Source organism: Varanus komodoensis, unplaced genomic scaffold (genome assembly GCF_004798865.1).
Source record: "Varanus komodoensis strain SLA01 unplaced genomic scaffold, ASM479886v1 scaffold50, whole genome shotgun sequence".
Classification (NCBI taxonomy): Eukaryota; Metazoa; Chordata; class Lepidosauria; order Squamata; family Varanidae; genus Varanus; species Varanus komodoensis.
The window spans coordinates 3001599-3020563 of NW_025336088.1; the positions used below are offsets into that span (position 1 = coordinate 3001599).

General features: G+C 42.1%; 1 protein-coding gene across 4 annotated transcripts in view; it reads left to right on the forward strand.

Moving 5' to 3' along the window:
- PPP1R1B (protein phosphatase 1 regulatory inhibitor subunit 1B) overlaps positions 1–18965 on the forward strand; it is a 56739-nt gene that overhangs the window by 11853 nt on the left and 25921 nt on the right. For all 4 annotated transcript variants that reach the window (XM_044447102.1, XM_044447103.1, XM_044447104.1 and 1 more), the window contains exon 4: positions 8580–8655. In XM_044447102.1, coding sequence (XP_044303037.1) covers positions 8580–8655 — 76 coding nt within the window. The remainder of the gene's footprint in view (positions 1–8579; positions 8656–18965) is intronic.

Genomic DNA, 18965 nt, shown 5'->3' on the forward strand with positions numbered 1-18965 from the left:
GGAAGTCATGGAGTTAAATTATACTCTGAGTTCACTTGGAGTATTGGTGCATTCATCGGATCATACCAAACGTAAGATATTTTTGTAGTGAAGATGTGTCCTGAGGATTGAAACATGGCTGGGATGGGGAGCTACTCTGGAATGGAGGGCTGGATCACCCAACTACCTGGATCAAGTCCTTCACAGTCCAGATGGCATTTGAACCTGAAGCACCAGGCACAGTCTCTTCCCAAGTGGATCATCTTCGTAGCACCTCAGGCAGGACAGCATTACCTGTCCAGCAGCTTCTTCCATTCAGGAGGCAAAGCCAAGTCAGCTTAACTTCAGTTTGTGTGCCAGGAATGCATGAGTGCACCAAGGCTGAGCCAGTTGACTGGGATGCCTGGAGGACGAGTGATTTTCCACTGAAGCCTTAGCCAGAGAAGCAGTGTGCCACGCACCATCCCAAAGGGAAGAGCAAGTGGAACACTAAGTAGGGGGGACTGCTGCCTTTTATATCTAGGCAGAGATAAAGTGAGGATTCCCCATTCCTCTTCCCCACCATTTGGGGTGACTGGGGACACCATAAGGCGAATTTCCATCTCTGCCTCTTCTCCAAGCCCTGGCAGCCTTAGAAGCAGGACTTTGGGAACAGAGTGGCCCAAGAAGGGAGATGTTCCCTGCACCATGGTGAGTGTGTTGGAAGTCAAGAGTGTGCATATTTTCCTCTGTCACAAAGTGCATGATTTTCAGATATTTTACCAAGGAACCCATTTCATACCAGCTCATCGGCCACATCTGCAGAGGCATCTGAGACATGTTCCACAGCACATAATTAGTTCATGGGAGGCACTGGCCTGATCTGTTGAACCCAACTTTGCCTCCTGGCAAGCATTGGCTGCACTGGCCGAGATTTCAGGAATGTGAAGTCTAACCCATCTGGAGAACAGGGTGGGAAAGGCTGTCCCAGAACACACCCACTAGCGCACTCTAGGGAGAAGATTGGCAGCTGTGGGCAAGGTGTCCTTCCAGAAAGCTAGTAGGCTCCACACTCAATGATAAGATTCTAAGGAAGTCTGTTTTTCTCCAGAATACAATCTGAAAACCACTATACTATCATAACTTGATGTGTAGGTTACACACTGACAGAAAAGTGTTAATTTTTACTCAGCACATGTGCAGGCTGGCAAGGAAAATGTAGGCTGCTTCCCCCTCTCTACATAGCCTTCATTGTATCGATAGTCAGGAGGGGCAGAAGTTGGAAGACTGTTTCTCTTAACAGAGATTTAGAATATTTCAGGACAGTCTCTTTACATGGCAATAAATCCTTAAGCTTTGGTGCAATCAGTGGATGGAACGGAAGCTTCATTCCTTGCAGGAAACGGTTCTATTTGGGGAATATTGCATTTCCCCATCATTCCACTCTCCAGCATTCCCTCAGCATGCTGGGAGAAATCAATTTCCTTCTCCAGCTAGCATGGCTGTCCACTGCAGTTGGGGCTGCTGCCTGGGATGGTTGGGACACCAACAGGGTAGCACTTGTGACAGCCCTGACAAAGAGCAACAGAGCCTTCTGTGCCTTGTTGAGACCTCAGCACTAGAACTCAGCCTGCAAAGCAAGACCCAGTAGTGAACAGCCCAGAGGCCAGTGAGATCCAGGGCAAATCTGGTACCGTGAGGCACTCCAGTGAACAGTAAGTCTAATGAATGAACAACTGAACAGGCAGAGGCAGGTGGAGGCAGATGTAACATGGTCCATCCCATCGCTTGGCATCAGATCAAAAGGGCAGACCAACTGAGTGCCCTCTGGCCCACAAGGAGCAGGTTGGAGCTAACCCCCTTTGGCTGGAAAGGGAGGAGGATTCACTTTGGAACCCACTTCATAGCATTAAGCCATATTTCCCGAATAGCCGGTATTCAAATTTTGCTGGTGTCTTTTGTTAAGGTCTTCTGCAATACTCATCCTTTGAATCAAAAAGCCAGGCAAGCTGGCCAGTTTAGCATAATAAAGCCTGCACTTAGAAGCCTTTTGTCCTGATCTGCTTGCAAGGAGGGGAGGAAGAGACTGGCCTCTGACAGCAGTGGAGCCTCCTGAAAGCTGGGGCTGCTGACAGCTGTCTGACAGTGCCAACCCCTGGTGCTCAGCCTGTGGATGATTCACATTTCTGGGCTTGTCTCTTTCCAATCTGGAAACACGCTCAGATCAATGATTCATTCAGAAACAAGGGGGGGTGGGCAGCTTTAAAGACAGGTTGATCTTACTCTGACATACTCTTACAAGTTAATCTTCTGGAGCAGAAGAGTTGAGTGTGCCTCCTCCCTACGTTATTCGGAAAAAATAATGTAGGTGAGTGAGTCACAAGGCAGAGAATGAAGAAGCCGTTATGAATTTCACAGACCCCAGCCGCCCCGCAGCCCTTGCCATTTCCAGCAAAGGTAGGAGGGCTGAATTCACTTCCCCCCTCATGTGCCGTACATACAACTCACGTCCGTTGTGCAGACAGTTCAGCAGGCAGGCACAGGAGGGACAGCGCCACAGGCTCTCCTGCCTCTTCGTAAGGCTGTGCCCTATTCCTGTCCCCCATATCAAGGCTACTGCCCTCCCTGCTCTTAACAAGAAGCCAGGTATGCAAATTCAGCCTGTGATACTTTTTCTGTCTCTTAAATCCAAGCTAGGAAAAGCATCACATTCCTGCAGGTGGAATACCTTAAAAGATGGGTTCAGTAAAACAAAGGAGACCCCCCCACACACACACACTGTTTATTTTGCTTGAATATCACTCTGTTGCCTTTGCCTTTGAATTGGGACATGTGAGAGCTAAAATCGTAGTTTGAAGCAGGGAGCTGTTGTAGTTGTTGTTAGTCGCAAAGTTGCATCCGACCCATCACGACCCCATGGACAACATTCCTTCAGGCCTTCCTGTCCTCCACCATCCCCCAGAGTCCACTTAAGCTCATGCCAACTGCTTCAGTGACTCCATCTAACCACCTCATTCTCTGCCATCCCCTTCTTCTTTTGCCATCTATTGTTCCCAGCATTAGGCTCTTCTCCAGTGAGTCCTTCCTTCTCATTAAGTAGAGAGCAGGGGGTAGGCAAGGGTTTTATCACTCTGTTTCATTCACGGTATTTTCTAGGAGGTCTAGATGCCAGCTGCAGTTCACAAACTTTCTGCATTTTCCCACTGTTTCTTCTATCTTCTTTCTTATTGAAGAAAATCCATTAAAGAGAAAAAAGGCAGAAGTGCCTTATAGAGTGCCTTCTCATTGATAGTGCTAGGAGCCCTCCCTGCACCCTGAAGCATTACAAAATAATTTTTTGCACATTGGGTTGAAGTCCAGCAAACCATGTTGCTGTTGCACACAGGAGGTGGAGGTAGATCTACAAGGCTAGGGCTGGTGGGTGAGAAATGCAGCTTCCTTTTTTTCCACTCTTGAGAATCCTTCTGGCCTCTGTTCATTCAGTGGTACTACCCTTGAGATTAGGAGGAAGAGGTGACCAGTGGATTACAATTTAGAAGCTCTGCTTTTCTTTATTGTGTGCACACTGCAAGCAAGCAAGCTGGTCTGCTGTGCTGGGAGACCTTGGAATTTACTCAAACAAAAGTACCCATAGCAAAGTCTGCTTCAGAAACTTCTCCCCCACTCCACCAACTCCCCATCACCTCCAAGCCTGTGGAGCAGATTTATTTCTGCCTGCTTTTTTCCATGACTTCCCCTTGATCTTCAATCACATTAAATTCCTCTTTATTACAGGACAAAGTGCTATGTTGGAACTGGATCCTGGGGACAAAGTCAGGGGCCAGAAGCTTAGTGCCTTTGAGAAAAACTGGCTGCTTTTCAAACTCGCCCCATGACTTGTCTGTTGTTTTATCAGATTATCCCTTTAATCGCTGAGTATGTTTGCCTCCCTGCCCCCATTCAGCAGTGTAATTTAAAAAGGTAAAGCCCTTGGCAGAGGTCAAACAGAATTCATAACTTTTTCACTTGTTCCCAATCCAGAATCAGGACAGACTTTTTTCAAAACTTGATAACATTCAGAAACAAACAGCAAAGCATTTTTTTGCCCCTACTTTCCAAACAAAAATGGACTAGATAGTTGAAAATTATATTATATAGCAGTCAAGTATTTAAAAGCATATTTAGCTCTTTTGCCTTTAAACTGATTAATCAAACAATTCATAGGTTAAATTTAAAATGAATAGCCAAAATCCATATATTCCTATTGCCCTTTTAAAAATATGGAAATATTTGTGATTCTGAAAAAAGTGTGAGAATTTACAGTTTAACAAAGGAAAGGACATCTTTTAAAACCTACCATTCTGCATGACGGTAATTCCACAAGAACCAAAATAGCCTCAAAAATCAAAGTGTGAACTTAATTCTCAGCTCTGCCTTTAGAAAATTTCCATCACCAATTAAACAACTAACACTTCAGTTGTTAAATTTACTGATTAAACCTTGCAGGCATACTAATTTAGAGTTTTAAAAACCATGCAATTCAGTGTAACAAATCCTATTTAACTCCTTAACACTCTTTCCCTGGAAGAAGTGAGGAGCTGCAGGACCTATGAAATAGATCATTCAGGGAGCAACAAGGAGGGGCAATGACAAATAAAAAGGAACTTGTGGCTGAATGGTGTGGCAAGAGGTGACCCAGGCAGGGTGTATGGACTCTGCTTCTGGTAGCAACATGTCTTAGGCCAGCACTGGTGAGGAATTGAATTATTAAAATATATTCTTCTTTAAAAGATGGAGTACAACCTTCTACTTTGGTCTATCCATATGATGGGTTCAGTCGTGAGCACTTTGTCCTTCACAGGATAGCTGACAGTCTCTTTTCTTTCATGAGGCAAAGGAAACCTGGGCTTACCATAATTGTCTACAAGCAGTTTAGAGTTGGCCAGTATGGACAGCTGTATATTTGGTTTCTTGCATGTAGATGACTTTCAAAATGCATTGTGCTGACTGTTCTCCTGCTAAAAGATTCTGAATGGATGATAATGGAAAATATTATTTGGAAATGGCCTTTCCCAAGTGCTTCTCCCCAAATGTTACCACAGATTTCTTCATTTTACTTATATATTTCTTAGTGTAATATCTGCAAGTGGTTTACATAGAAATATCAAAAACACATTTAGGGCACAATGCAATCACTCCACTCGATGCTCGTAAGCCTCTGGATTCTGAGAGTTGCTTAGGTATATCCTTTGTCCTGCTTTCAATCATTTTCAGCTCTCTGAATAGACTGTGAGGAGGTGGGGGTGGTGAAAGAGGGTACCTTTGGTCCCAGCCTCCCCCCTTTCCAACAATGGGAGGCAGCCAGGACAGCCTCCTGGGGGTGGGGCCAGACTCTGCAGACCCAGCTCTGGCCCCCATGCAACACTATTTATTTATTTTCTTTGGAACACTTATATGCCGCCCCATTCGCAAAAGCCTTGGGGCGGCTTCCAATACAAATAAATAACTATACAAATACATAAAATCTGGAGACATCCCGGCATAAATATAAAATCAATAAATAATTTCAACAATTAAAATAACGTTTAAATAAAAAGGTCTTGGCCTGGCGCCGAAAAACACATAACAACGGCGCCAGGCGGACCTCTCTGGGGAGCGCATTCCATAGGTGGGGCGCCACCGCAGAGAAGGCCCTCCTCCGGGTACTCACCCTCCTAATAACTTTCATGGAGGGTTCCTGGAGGAGGGCCTTGGGCTTGTGCTCATAAATGCACCGGAAGAAACTACCCAGCTACAATAACGATACAAGGAACAGTTCAGTGGAGCAGCATATGAGCTGCTGTATGATAAGCCAGAGAATGCCTGAGTGAATGTGTGTTCTCAGGAGGCATTTAAAACCAGACTTTCCGCTCCCCAAACTGCATGTGGGTGTCTAAGATCATTACATGCCTTTGCTCCTGTTCACAGCCTCTCTTACCCAAGTCTTCTGCTGAAGACAGGTGCCATTTTCTTGTTGGTGTGTTTAAGGAATCTTTTTCCTTCATGTGTGAACTTAGCTAATGTCAGGAGCATGGCAGTGTCCTAGTACCACATGTGCTGGCTTGTCCTCTTTAATGGGGTGTTTCCAGACAGAGAGCTGCTAGTGCTAATGGTCAAAAGGCATCATGCAGCTGTTCTGTCTTTTATTCCTATATGATTTTGTCTAGTAAGGAAAAAAACGGGAAAGAAGTAGTTGGAAAACATGTTTTCTGACTCCCATTTGTTTAATAATGGCAGCAACAAAATGGCTCCCCCAGTTTATACTGCTGAATAAAGCACAATGTGTAAAAGACACCCCAGGAAGTCCTTTTAATGTCAAAAGTACTATGAGCCAGTTTTCTGGTTACAAAACCAGTTCTTGAGCTCAGAATTCTTTAGTGTATGCCTTTTGCATCTATTTCTGGTAAAAAAAAGAAGAAAGAAGTAGATCCCAGGAGCCTGAAGTCTGCTTGACCTAATCCAGACCTAGTCATATTTAGTGTTGGTCCATTGAAATCAATAGCACTTAAGTTAATCATGAATACATTGTCCCATTAATTTCATTGAATCTAATTTAAGTACAACTAATTCTGGATCAGAAGCAGAATATCTCCTGGTTGTCTTGGCTACAGGGATATATCCCCCCACTTCTTCTCCCACAAAATTTCAAAGACAATAGTTCTCTTTCAGGTCCTTCTCCTCAAGGTGGAGGACTTTTTTTGGGGGGGGGGCAAAATTGCTAGCAAAATGCAACCCCTCCTTCAGTTCTGGCTCAACACAACTTTCCAACTTGCGTCTTATTCTGCCCACACGTTGCATCAGCTGCAACATATTCTTAGTGTTTGGTGCAGTTAAGTGCTTTCTGGCTGTCCAAGTCTACAGCCAGCGCTATTAGACAAAAGGAAGATAATCAAGAAAACTTAACACAATTTCAGGCATATGAAAGGAAACCTAAAAATAACTGTTATCCTTATAGACACTGAGGCCTGCTCCAGATAGAGACGGGATGCTGTAATGGGGGAGTTCTGACCCTATAAAAGTTCTCCTGGGAAGTCTCAGGAACTGGGTTTGCTTACATTTATCAAGCAGTTACAGTATTAGGCACTGTGGAAGGACTTTCACTGAAATCAGATTAGGACACCTGCCTGTCTTTGCAAATGAAGGCCCTTTTCTTTGGTTCAGCGAGTCGTGCTGTTTTCCATTAATGCTGTACCAAAGCAAGTCAAAACTGGTGAAATTCCACCTGCTGAAATGGAAGGTGTAAGTTGGTCCCTGCTGCAGGGCAGAGTAGCTGGGCAGGGGTTCCTTTTCGAAGAGGTGTGTGCTCTGGTGCTAGAATGCAGCCTCTGAAGAAATGGGATGGTGAGGGAAGGCAGTGCATTCAAAATCCTTTGGTAGGCAGCAGACGTGCTCACCATCCCTTAGGAATCCACATTACAGTGCTAAGCACTTATTTTGCTCCTCACACACATTAGCTTAGTACAGCTTTAACTACCCTATAAGAAAGATCCATGCTGTTATCTCTGTACTGCAGATGTTGGACTGAGGCTTAGAGAATTATGGTTTGCCTCAGGCAGTCCATCAAGTTTCTGAGAGAGGTGGTATTTGAACCCAGGACTTACTGGTTCATAGGTCAGGAGCCTTCCACAGAAACGTTCATAGCACTACAAAATAAGCTGCTATTGTGCAGCTCTGCCATCTCTTCCATCTTGCCCAATCTTCCCTCAAATGATCCTTTTATTGTGTTCTAGGAGGCAACCCAGGTCACAACTGTCCTGCTCTGGTGCAATCTTATTATGGATTCCCCCATCGTTCTTAACCTTAAGTAGTAAGATGTGCCCCACACTCAGAGACACATGCAGCAGTTTGCATGGCCTTGTAGCCTACTTTAGAACTGGTCTGTGCTATATAGTCAATTTGTTAGAAAGACTAACTTATTAATAACCTTTTGATTGATAAGGGTTTCCTCCAAATTAATGGAGCAACAGATTTTTAAAAAATCACTGGGTAGGATCCAGACACTGTCATACTCTTAGCACTTAAATCCCATTGATCTAGTTCAAGTGTGATGAAGACTGGCTTCAATCTATTATTTTTAATATAAACATATAGGAAACACCTGCATTAGCCTTAAAGGTGCACCCCCCGTCCTCTTTGACATGGGACGGAACGCCTCTTCTGAGATTCTGCCTGCTGTATTATCAAAAAGAACATGTGCTCCTTTTTCTCTGCAGAACTATCTTTTCACTCATCTGCAAATACATGCAAATTTAATTGATGGATTAATCAATTAAAATGGATGTGATTAATTGACTGAGATGTCTTTAATTGGGTTACAGCCCTGTTTAGAACCCTGCATGTTCCAGAAGCAGCTTCCAGCGACAGGGCATTGGGGAGCAGCTGCAGAAAAAAGGCACGAAGTGAATAGCCACATACCCAAGCCCATGTGCACTGACAATAGAGCTCCCTGGATCAGAGCCAGTGTCTTAATTTAACAAATGATTATAATTGCTTTCCTAATTTTTTTCATACTTCAAGTCACATCTCCACTATTACCCCCTCAGGGAAATCTTTAGAGAATTGTTCTGCCTTTGAACTGTTGACTCCATTTCTTCTTTTTCTAGAGAGCTTTGGGTGAAGGCTACCATCTTAAAAACAAAAGAAACTCCCCTTGTGTCTACACACCTCCTTCTCTGAAAGGTAAGGTAGCTCTGAGTTGTCCATCACTTATAATTTGTGCATTAATACAGCAGTGCCATAAGGTTTACCCTCCGTATTGCAATATCTGTTGTACTGGGCTCTGTATAGCTACAGGGGACATAACAGTGCATTTCCGAAGGGCCTTTTTTAACCCTTTATAAATAGTGGTGGCAAAGGAGAAGTTCTTTTCCACCACTGCTGCATCTTGCAGTGTCACCCAGCAGAGCTTTGCCGAGTGGTTCATGGTCTGCTACATCTGGGCCTGGGAGAAAAATGGTGGAACCCTCAATTGCACACTGTGACTAGTTCATACGACTTTTTGAAGAAGGTCACTCAGATCCATCACAGAGTTGTGCAGAACACAGTCTGATCCAGTTTTATTGGATGAATTTCACCTGTTGAGGTCCAAGGATGCAGACAAGTCCAGTTAACCAGCTCTTTGCCTTCTATATTATCTCTAAAGAGGGACAAGCTGGGACATAAATGGCTCCTTGACAGAGGGAATGGCACCAGCCTCTTTAAAGGAGATGGTAATTGCTTCTAAGAAAGCCTGCGTTGGACCCACTATAGGCCAGCATTTCCATCCTGGACAAGGTGCTTGAGCGTGTGATTGCTAGTTGTCTTGTTGGATAGCTTCTGCTGGGGGAATGTGACCCTGTGGCTTCTCTTGGACTTCTCAGCAGCTTTCAGTACCATCAACCAAAGAATCATTCTGGAAATGCTGTCTGGGCCATGAGTTGGAAACACTGCAGTGTTTCTACTTCAGCTTGGACAGTTGATCCCAGAAGGTGGTTTGGGGAGATGGTCACAGTGGGCCTTGGCAACTTTGCTGTGGGCTTCCATGGTGCTCATTTTTGTCCTGCACAGAACCACAGCTCTGTCTCTGCTTTTCATCAAATCAGGGGAGGCAGCAGCTGTTCTGAATCAGCACCTGGGTCTAGTAATGGACTGATGACTGAGACTTAATCCAGACAAGACAAAGATACTGGTAGTGGGTGGTTCACCTGCCCAGATGAAGGACATGCAACCTGTTTTGGAGGAAATTGCCGTCCCCCAAAAGAATCAGGTTCATAGTTGGGGGTGTTCTTAGATCTAGTACTCTCACTAGAACCACAGGTGGCCTCAGCGGCACGGAGCACATTTTAAGAGCTTATGTGGTTAGACCAACAATGTCCTTATCTGGACTGGTGTGTAGCCTAGCTTCAGCTATTGAGCAGGATAGATAGATAGATAGATAGATAGATAGATAGATAGATAGAAATAAATAAATAAATAAATAAATAAATAAATAAATAAATAAATAAAACGGATGACTACAGCTATCCATGCTTTTGTAACCTCTATGCTGAATGACTGCAATGCTTTCACAGAAAAACAGCCTGGAAATTTCAGCTCATCCAAAACATGGCAGTTTGATTCTAACAGGGACTAGCCAAGGTTGTCATATTAAGGCAGTACTTTCCATCTACCTTGTTTGCCTGTCCATTATCTGGGCCTGGTTCAAGGTGTTGGCATTAACACTAGGAACGCTAAATTGCTTGGGGCCAAATTACCTGAAGGATTGTCTCCTCCTATATATACCTGCCTGGACCTTAAGGTCATCCTTTTCTGGTTTCTTGGCACCTATGTTGTACCTTTTCTAGCATGACCTTCTTGTTTTCCCAGGAATTTTCTCAGGAAGTTTGGTCTTTCAGTACGTTGCTTTAATCTTTTACTGTAGTTTAAATTTTTATACTGCTGCTAAGTTATATTTTGGCTTTTACTTCTAATTTTATACTGGCAATTTAAGCTTTTCTTTTATTTCATGTTACATTTTGTGGTTGTAATTGTTTGATCTTCCCAAAGAGCTTAGGCTATTGGGTGGTATAGAAATGAAATAAATAATGTGCCTGCCACCAAAATGGAAGACAATAGAAAGCATTATAGTTGGTTTTCCTAGACTTTCTGGTAATGCATGATATAAGGGACAGTGTATTTGTGTATTTTCTTAATCACTGCTAGAACTAGATGACCCATCTATCTTTTGTTTTTGAAAGTAAGTATTTTGTATGGAGCCCCTATCTGTTTAGGTAGGCAGGGCTCATTCCATGTGAGTTACATGAAGGTTATATGGATTAGGGAACTATCCTGATGGCAGTTGCTTGTAGGCTGTAGGAGTGAGATTGAAGAAAAAGTGGATGGTATATCAGAGACGGGGGGGAAGGCAGAATTGTGGTGTAAAATAAAAGGGCAGCAAAAGAAAATATTTTATTTATTTATTTATTTATTTATTTAAAACATTTCCATGCCACCCCATCGCAACAAAGCCTGGGGCAGCTCACAACATAATTAAAAACATATAAATAATACTAAATACAATAAAGATTAAAAAGCCTGGTAACATCTCAGCTAAAAATTTAAAATCCTATAAATATATAATAAATTAACAATTAAAATAAGTTTTAAATAAAAAGGTCTTAGCCTGGCGCCGCAAAACAAATAACGAATAATAAGAATCATGCCTATAGTGGCCTGAAAATCTTCATAATTATGATGAAGAATGCAAGAGCTAACTTATTAGGTTTCTAGAGCTTGAAACTATTAAAAATCTAGGGTTCTCATGATCTGGACTTACTTCTGATCCTCCAAAAGCAGTCTGGGCTATAGAAATTTAGCAGGTGAAATCACAATAGCAACAAGACTTCTGTCTGCTGTCTGTGGTTCCTGTTAAGAATAACTGTAGTGATATCTCCACAGCTTATGGTCTTTCTCCATGCCTCTGTCTCATACCCTTTGTTCATTCTGTTCCTCCATTCATATTTTCTGCACATCCAGATCAGTTTCCAGGGCTACAAGACCAGGAAAAGCTCAACTTGCCCCAACAGTGCCCTTTGGTTATAGAAAGGATCCCAAGATGATCAGAAGCAGCACAATAGTCTCCTGTTTAAGGAAGTCCTTTGAGAGCTCCATATTCAGGCATTCCCTAAATCCTGAGGACAGTTTTGCCCCTATTTCTCCTCCAAATATGCTTAATTTGGTGTGTTTCATCACTTTATAATCTGCCCTGAGCGCACTAATTTCTTGGAACTGCTTCTGTACGCAGGCACACTCTATAATCCAAGGTAGCAAGGATAAGAGTACCTGATGATGTTTTTTAAAAAAAAAATCTTTAATTGATTTTAGGAGCAAACTTTTGGTTGGAACATCTGGAATTTAGCTAATTATCATATTTTGGGTCAGCTTGTCACCAACACATCCATAATTCCTCTAAATGTGTTAACCTCAAAAGCCGCCATTTTTGTAACCGGTTTATTACTTATGAAACTCCCTATTCCTCTAAAAATATTTTCTGCTTCTGGGGAACTTGTAGTTCTAAGAAAACAGACGCCTCTTGCACTTAATTTGGATGTGTCAGGTGCCCCTTCTTCCTACCCTACACGTTTATTTTTATATTTTTCATAAGCAGTTGAAAACTCCATCTGTTTCAAAGCAAGCTGTTTTGCAGAAGTGAAGGTGACCTTGGGAGCACAGAGGGAAGGGGTTGGATGCCTGGAGTGCAAACGTGTGGGTGCGTGCTTGCATGAACCGAACTTTGCATTAAGTATATTAATTTAGGACACAGAGAAGCAAAAAAGAAAGAAGGAAGGAGAGAGAGAGAGAGAGAATGGGATGTCTTATAGCAGTGTGTGTCTAAAACATGGATTCCTGTGTTCTTCTTCCAACTACCCAGATTTTAAATGGGATACAACATTTATGGCACGATCTCACGGAAATGAGATTAAGCCTCTGAGATTGGAGGGTCATGCTCATCCAAAGCATAGCCAGAAAGGAGGAACATTTCCATCCTTTTCTGTCCCTCCAGTTCCAGCTGGTACCAAAGGAGAAGGGCAGAGATCAGTGACTGTCCATCCACATAAATTGAAAAGCCATTTGAAGATGTCCAGCTTCAAAGTGGAGAAAGTTTATGTAGCCCCTTTCTCCAATTTCTTTCTCAAAATATATAGAACATACACAATGCACCAAATACAGCTCATACAAAATTCAACCATGTTACAATGTAACACATTTTAAAAATCACAACTCTGACTTAACATCTCGGAATTTATCATTCTAAATTGCCACAAACAAAATCCACTTTTTCACAAATGGGCCAGTATTTACCTCCCATAGATTCCTCAATGAATGAATTGCTTTAGGCATAAGAACAACATGCCTTATTTTCACATACTGTTCTGAAATGGGGGAACGATTAACATTTTTCAGTAACTTGTAGTAGTATTTATTTATTTATTTATATTGTGATTTATATCCTGCCTTTTTCCTACAAAGGGCTCAAGGCAGCTTACATCATTCTCCTCCTCCATCTTATCCCCACAACAACAACCCTGTGAGGTAGGTTGGACTGAGAGTCTGTGACTGGCCCAAAGTCACCCAGTTGGCTCCATGGCTGAGCGGGGACTAGAACCCAGATAGTCTGAGTCCCAGTCCCATGCTCTTAACCACTACACCACATTGGCTCTCACACTGGTAGTACATATTTGGCTGCGGTGGATAGGTTAATTAACAATATTAAAACAGTCTCCGCAAACCATAATCTTTAAATCACACCTTAGGGTCTACTGATGAAGAATAAAGTATACTTTGATTTGAATTATCATTGCCCAGAATTTACTAATAACTGGATATGTCCTGAAGATAAGAAGAAAATTGGCTCTATTTTTTCATATCTGTTAGAGTATATTTAGTCACAAGATGAAAATGCTGGGACAAAGGAATTACATGTGCTTAGCAATACATGCGGTTTGGGTCCAAGAGCATTTAGCCTTAGATGTTTGACGTGAGTGCTGGCACATATCTTGCCTAGGCTCATATATCCCTAAATCTGTCTGGTCTCCACAAGAACCCGCAAAAGGTCACTAATAATTATTTTAAAGGGGAAACTATTAGTATTATAAAATGTTTGAATAGGTCAATAAAAATATGAGAAGATGTAATCCAGAAATGGGGAAACTGTGGCCCTCCAGATGTTGGATTACAACTGCTATCATCCCTGGTCTTGAAGGCAGAGATTGAGGAGAGCTGGAATACAGTAACACAGGAGGTCCAAGTTTTCTCTGTCCTTGATATGGTTGGTTCACATCCATCTTTTATTGGGTAGAAAAGTATATTACCACTGCTGGTCATAAATGCTACTTCCATTACACATTTTTGAATAATGTGTATAAATCAAATTAAGCAGAAGCTCTCCTGCTCTATTCATAGCCAGAACTCTTGCCCTCCTCAGGGAAATACTCTCTCAACTTAATTAATTAATTAGCTTTCTATCTCACCTTTTGCTTTTTTAAAGAACTCAAGGCAGCTTACATAATACTCCTAATGCTCTCAATTTTTATCTCAACAACAACAACCCTGCAAGGTAGATTGGGCCGGGAATCTGTGACTGGCCCAAATTCACTTAGCGGGCTTCATGCAGAGCAGGAACTAGAACCCAAATCGCCTGAGTCCCAAATCTACACCACACTGGCGCTTTCAACTTCAGTTGAAAGAATGGCATATAGCCACCTCCCTAGAGGTAAAACTAGCATTAAACCTCCCAGCAATACCAAATATGCATCAGAACGCTGAACATAAATTGTTTCTTAAACTTTGCTTTGAGTAACCATTAGTCTGGTAGGAGAATGAATTTGTATATGAAACAGATTTGAATCCTCTAACTCAGGTGTGAGCAACTTGTGGATGAATTTCAGGCTGCTCTCAGCCTGATTTCAAAAACTGCCTGCTTAGCAATCCGACCTTTGGCAAGAGCAGTTTGGCCCATTCCTGGTAGTCTGCTGGGTGAGGATGTTGTGTGTGTGGGGGGCGGGGGGGGGGGGTCAGAAAGAGAAAGAAAAGTTGGCATTTAACAGGAGAACCCAAAGACTATTGTTTGTGGTTACATTCAGCACAGATGCTGTCAAATCAGCCTCTGCTGAAATGAAAACAGCAAGGCCTCCCTTTATCTGCATTATTTATTTTCCTTGTTTTTTTAATAACCTACTGGTTTTTTTCCCTTTGTAAAAATCCTAGGGCACATAACAATATTAAATACAGCCACTAAGAACATACAAGAAATAAGCCTTTAATAAAAACCAACAGATTAAAAAAGTAAGCCAAAGATCTGGTCCAATTTATTGCAGTGACAAAAAGCCACTCATAAAAATCTGGGAAAATAAATAGATTGTAGTCTGGTATCAAAGTGTTAGTAAAGTTAGCAATAGATGTAGCTCTTGGGGGAAAGGAATTCCAAAGCTGGGGGTCACCGTGGAGAAGGCCCTGTCTTGGGGCATTACTCAACGTACAGTAGACTCTCAGTTAAGCAGCACCCAAGGGAAGTGATAGATGCAGAAAATGTAGCTTCTGATTGCTTGAGAGTTGCTATTAAAGATAGGCCTAACTAATACTATACCCCATACTATACCATACCATAAACTCTGTATTGACTTGATATTAATATTGAAATACAGTAATTAAAAGCAAATTAAGACAAATGATGACAAACTTCTACCTTCTGAGACTGAGCATTAATGTCATAGACTGTTGATGAACCAACATTAAATTTTCCCGTGAGCACTGCATGACTCTCACCTTTTTCAAGCCTCTTGCATATTTCCATCTCATGTTTACTATGTGTTTACGCTTGCATGGAACCTGTTTTGGCATACTTGGGGTTTGATGAGAACACAGCATTTGAATAAAAATAGATCCCGGCGACTGGTATGTTTACACATGGTGAATTGGCGGGAATGTGAGACAAACATGGCATGTGGTGTGCAGGCGCAGCACGCCAAGTTCAAACTTACTGCTGGAAATTGATTTTCTTTTAATTTTTATTTAAAGTATTATTTCTTCAGAGTTTTTGCCAGTTGCTTGAGAGTGCGGATTGCTTGAGTCCACTGTATTTCTTCCAGGTGCAGGACACCACAGGTCTCTGCTACAAATACAAAACAGCAGGCAAACTGGGGCAGAGAAAGACACTGTTTCAGATGCACGGGTCCCAAGTTGTTTAGGGCTTTTTAGGTCAACAAAACAAGCACTGTGAACTAGGAATGGAAACAGATCGTCAACTAATATAGCTATTTGAAAATCAGTATTCTATGCCCCCTAAATGGAAAACACTCTTTGTTTCCAGAAAATATTCTTGTGTGAGTTACCTGTTTTTAGTGGCAATTTATTAAGTACACTCCAGTATTCTGTTTGGTACTGAAATGAATTTTTACTCTTACTAAATTCTTACTTTTACTAAAATGAATTCTTGCTCTTGCTAAATTGGTACTGAAATGAATTCTTACTCTTACTAAATTCATTAACTTCTGTGAATTTAGAAGCTTTGCCAGATATTATAATTAGGATAGTTGCATAAGAACCTAAGCGCTAACAAACTTTGCTGGGCTACCCAAGAAAGGAATTGGGCAAACTGAAATATTTTGTGAGGGCCTAGACCTTTCTCCCTTCAGAGGTTCTTGCACTCTTTCTGCCCTACTTCTCTTGGACTGCTTGCCATTGTGCCTTTTCATTCCTGCCCAGGCTTCCTACAAACTTAGGGCACTGGAGTTCTTTCCAAGCTCTTGTCCTAACACCAGTAGGAGTTAATTCTAGTTTAAATGTAATGCTGGGCATTTTAAGAAGGCTTGATGTCAGATTGACTAATGTGGTCCTAATATGTAATATTAGCATACCTGCTTCACAGACTCCTGAGTATTAGTTTGGTGCACACACAGATGCTGAAACCAGGTCTATATGTGATGCTGAATATATGGTAAGTTCTTTTTTAACATGCCCAGTATCACATTTAAATTGAGCCTCTAGGAACCTAGGTTTCTTACCATGCTGAATATTGACAGATACCTAATAGTGGCTTCTTACCACTGAGTTTTAATCATCATTTTCACAGATTTAAGCATACATCGCTTACTCTTCTGCTCACAAAGCATATCTTTGTTTTTAGCTTCAACATGCTTCTAGGTGGAAATTAGAAGTCAGCAGTGCCAAGCCTTTGCTCGCGCGCGCGCGCGCGCGCGCGCGCTCTCTCTCTCTCTCTCTCTCTCTCTCTCTCTCTCTCTCTCTCTCTCTCTCTCTCTCTCACACACACACACACACACACACACACAGAGCTCTCAATCCATTCATTCACATACTCCAATTTTAACAATATTAGCAGCAACAACATTCACTCTTTTTTCTTCCCAATGACAATTCAGAATAACTTCCCAAATGGAGATTGGAAGCGCCAAGGCAGTTGGAAACTAAACATGTTTGAAAACAAACCCTTATTTAAAGGCCTCCTCTTGCTGCAGTGTGCGTTTTCCACAATCTGCTGTTTGTATTACGAATGCTGCCAATTATTGGAGTGTTTCCTACAGAAGGCAGCCTCTGAAGAGGGTTTTTCTAGGAGACAGGGACTGGACACAGCAGCATTTTCCACTTTCTCCCAGCTCTTCAGGTGGGATTGGAATTGGAACTACTCAGGCAGGCAGGAGGGAGTATGGAACAAGTAGTAGGAGCATATATTGACTGCCACATTTGGTTGGGACCCTGGTTTGGCAATTTAGAAAACAGCCCAGTTCAGCTGAGGCTGATTCAGAGACTGCCCCTTCAGAGACTTGGATCCAAATCCAACCCACACACACCTCCCATTGACTATCACCAGAAGTCTTTTTTTTTCTTTTCTGTAAGAATTGGATGAAGTCGGCAGGCCTCGTAGTCCCTCATGCACAATCTTTGCTTCCCAAGTGTCAGACAAATAAGGGCAAGGAGGGTTACACTTTCAAGTTTAAATTATTATCATAAGTCTGAGTTTAGAAAACATTTCTTGGAAAGATTAGATGAAATTTGCAGGTATAGTTGCTCCTTCTGAGGAGATCAAATCTGCCAAGTTTCAGGTGAATAAGTGCAGGGAGATTTGTGCAAGAGTAGCTTTTATATTTCAGGGTTTTCCTTCCATTTTTGGTGGGCATTTTAAAAAAATGATATAAAGCATAAAAGTGGCTCCAATTACAGAACCTACACAATATCAGAGAAAGATAGATGTGGAGCTTTTTTGTGGAGTGCTCAAATTTGTGGTGGAGGCTTTCACTACTGCTTACACACACAGAATGTTTGTGCCAGTCCTAAAGGAGTCCCTGACCTGCAATGAATTCAGAAGAACATGTGCAGGAGCTAGGGCGTTCTGATGAAAGAAAAACAACAAAAGACTGTTTTGTTTTCTGCCCAGTTGACAGCCAAAGTAACACAAAGTGCAGTAGGACAGGGTGGGTGATGGATGTCAAGCATATAGTGGCAAAGGCAGAAAAACTTGAACATCCAGGATTTTCTATGCAAACACCCAAATGCTAATTCCTCCCAGTTGCCGGAGGCTCCAACCAGCCACTTTTAATCCGACTCTTGGGACAAAAAGAGTCCTTTAGCATCCTTTCCCCAAAGCTAAGAGATCGAAGAGTCCTTGTAAACCATTTACTGTAAGGAGAAGCTAGAATTGCCAAGTCACAAAATTACATTTCCCTCTTCTCACTCTTGTTTTTTCTTTATTCAGAGGAACTTTATCGGTTTTTAGGCACATCTTGTCCCCCTGAATCCTAAATCCTTGGGAGTGTTCAGAATCTGTCCTCTTCAGAATGTGCCCTATTTCATTTAGACTTCTTCCAAATCGGTCCAATTTAGTTTGGGATTTGGCCAAATCCAAAGCAAACCCCCTAACTATGTACACTTTGTAGAAGGCATAGGTTAGACTGCATCAGGAATACTGGACCCTTTCCACTCTGGCCTAGAAAGGTGAATTGTGTTAAAATAGGTTCAACAAACAGCCCTTATGAACACAGGGGCAGAGCTCTTATTGGAATAGAAACTAAAGAGCTTAGCCTGTACAAATTATTATTATTACTTTTATTTCTATACTGCACCATAGCCAAAGCTCTCTGGGCAGTTTGCAACAGTTCATAAAACACAGTAAAATGCAATATAAAATACAGATGATAAAATCATAAAATTTCACTACCAAATTTAAGAACTGGATTTAAAACGCAATTTTAAACACTTAAGTAGCTAAAGCAAGTTAATCTATTGAATGTCAGATTAAGGTATGGACAAACTGGGCCCATTCGGGGCGGGGGGGTGGTGCAGTGTTGTTCTAGGTTCTACGCAACTCCAAAGTGACAGGGTGCAGCCAGTCTTCCAACACAGTGTTTTGTTCCTGCCAAGTCTCTGCATGCGCTCTCTCTTCTCCGTGTTTGCTGCTTATATATACAAAAAACGCATGAGAGAGAGAGCAGAGCCCACACGCCAGAGTGTCCTCCTCT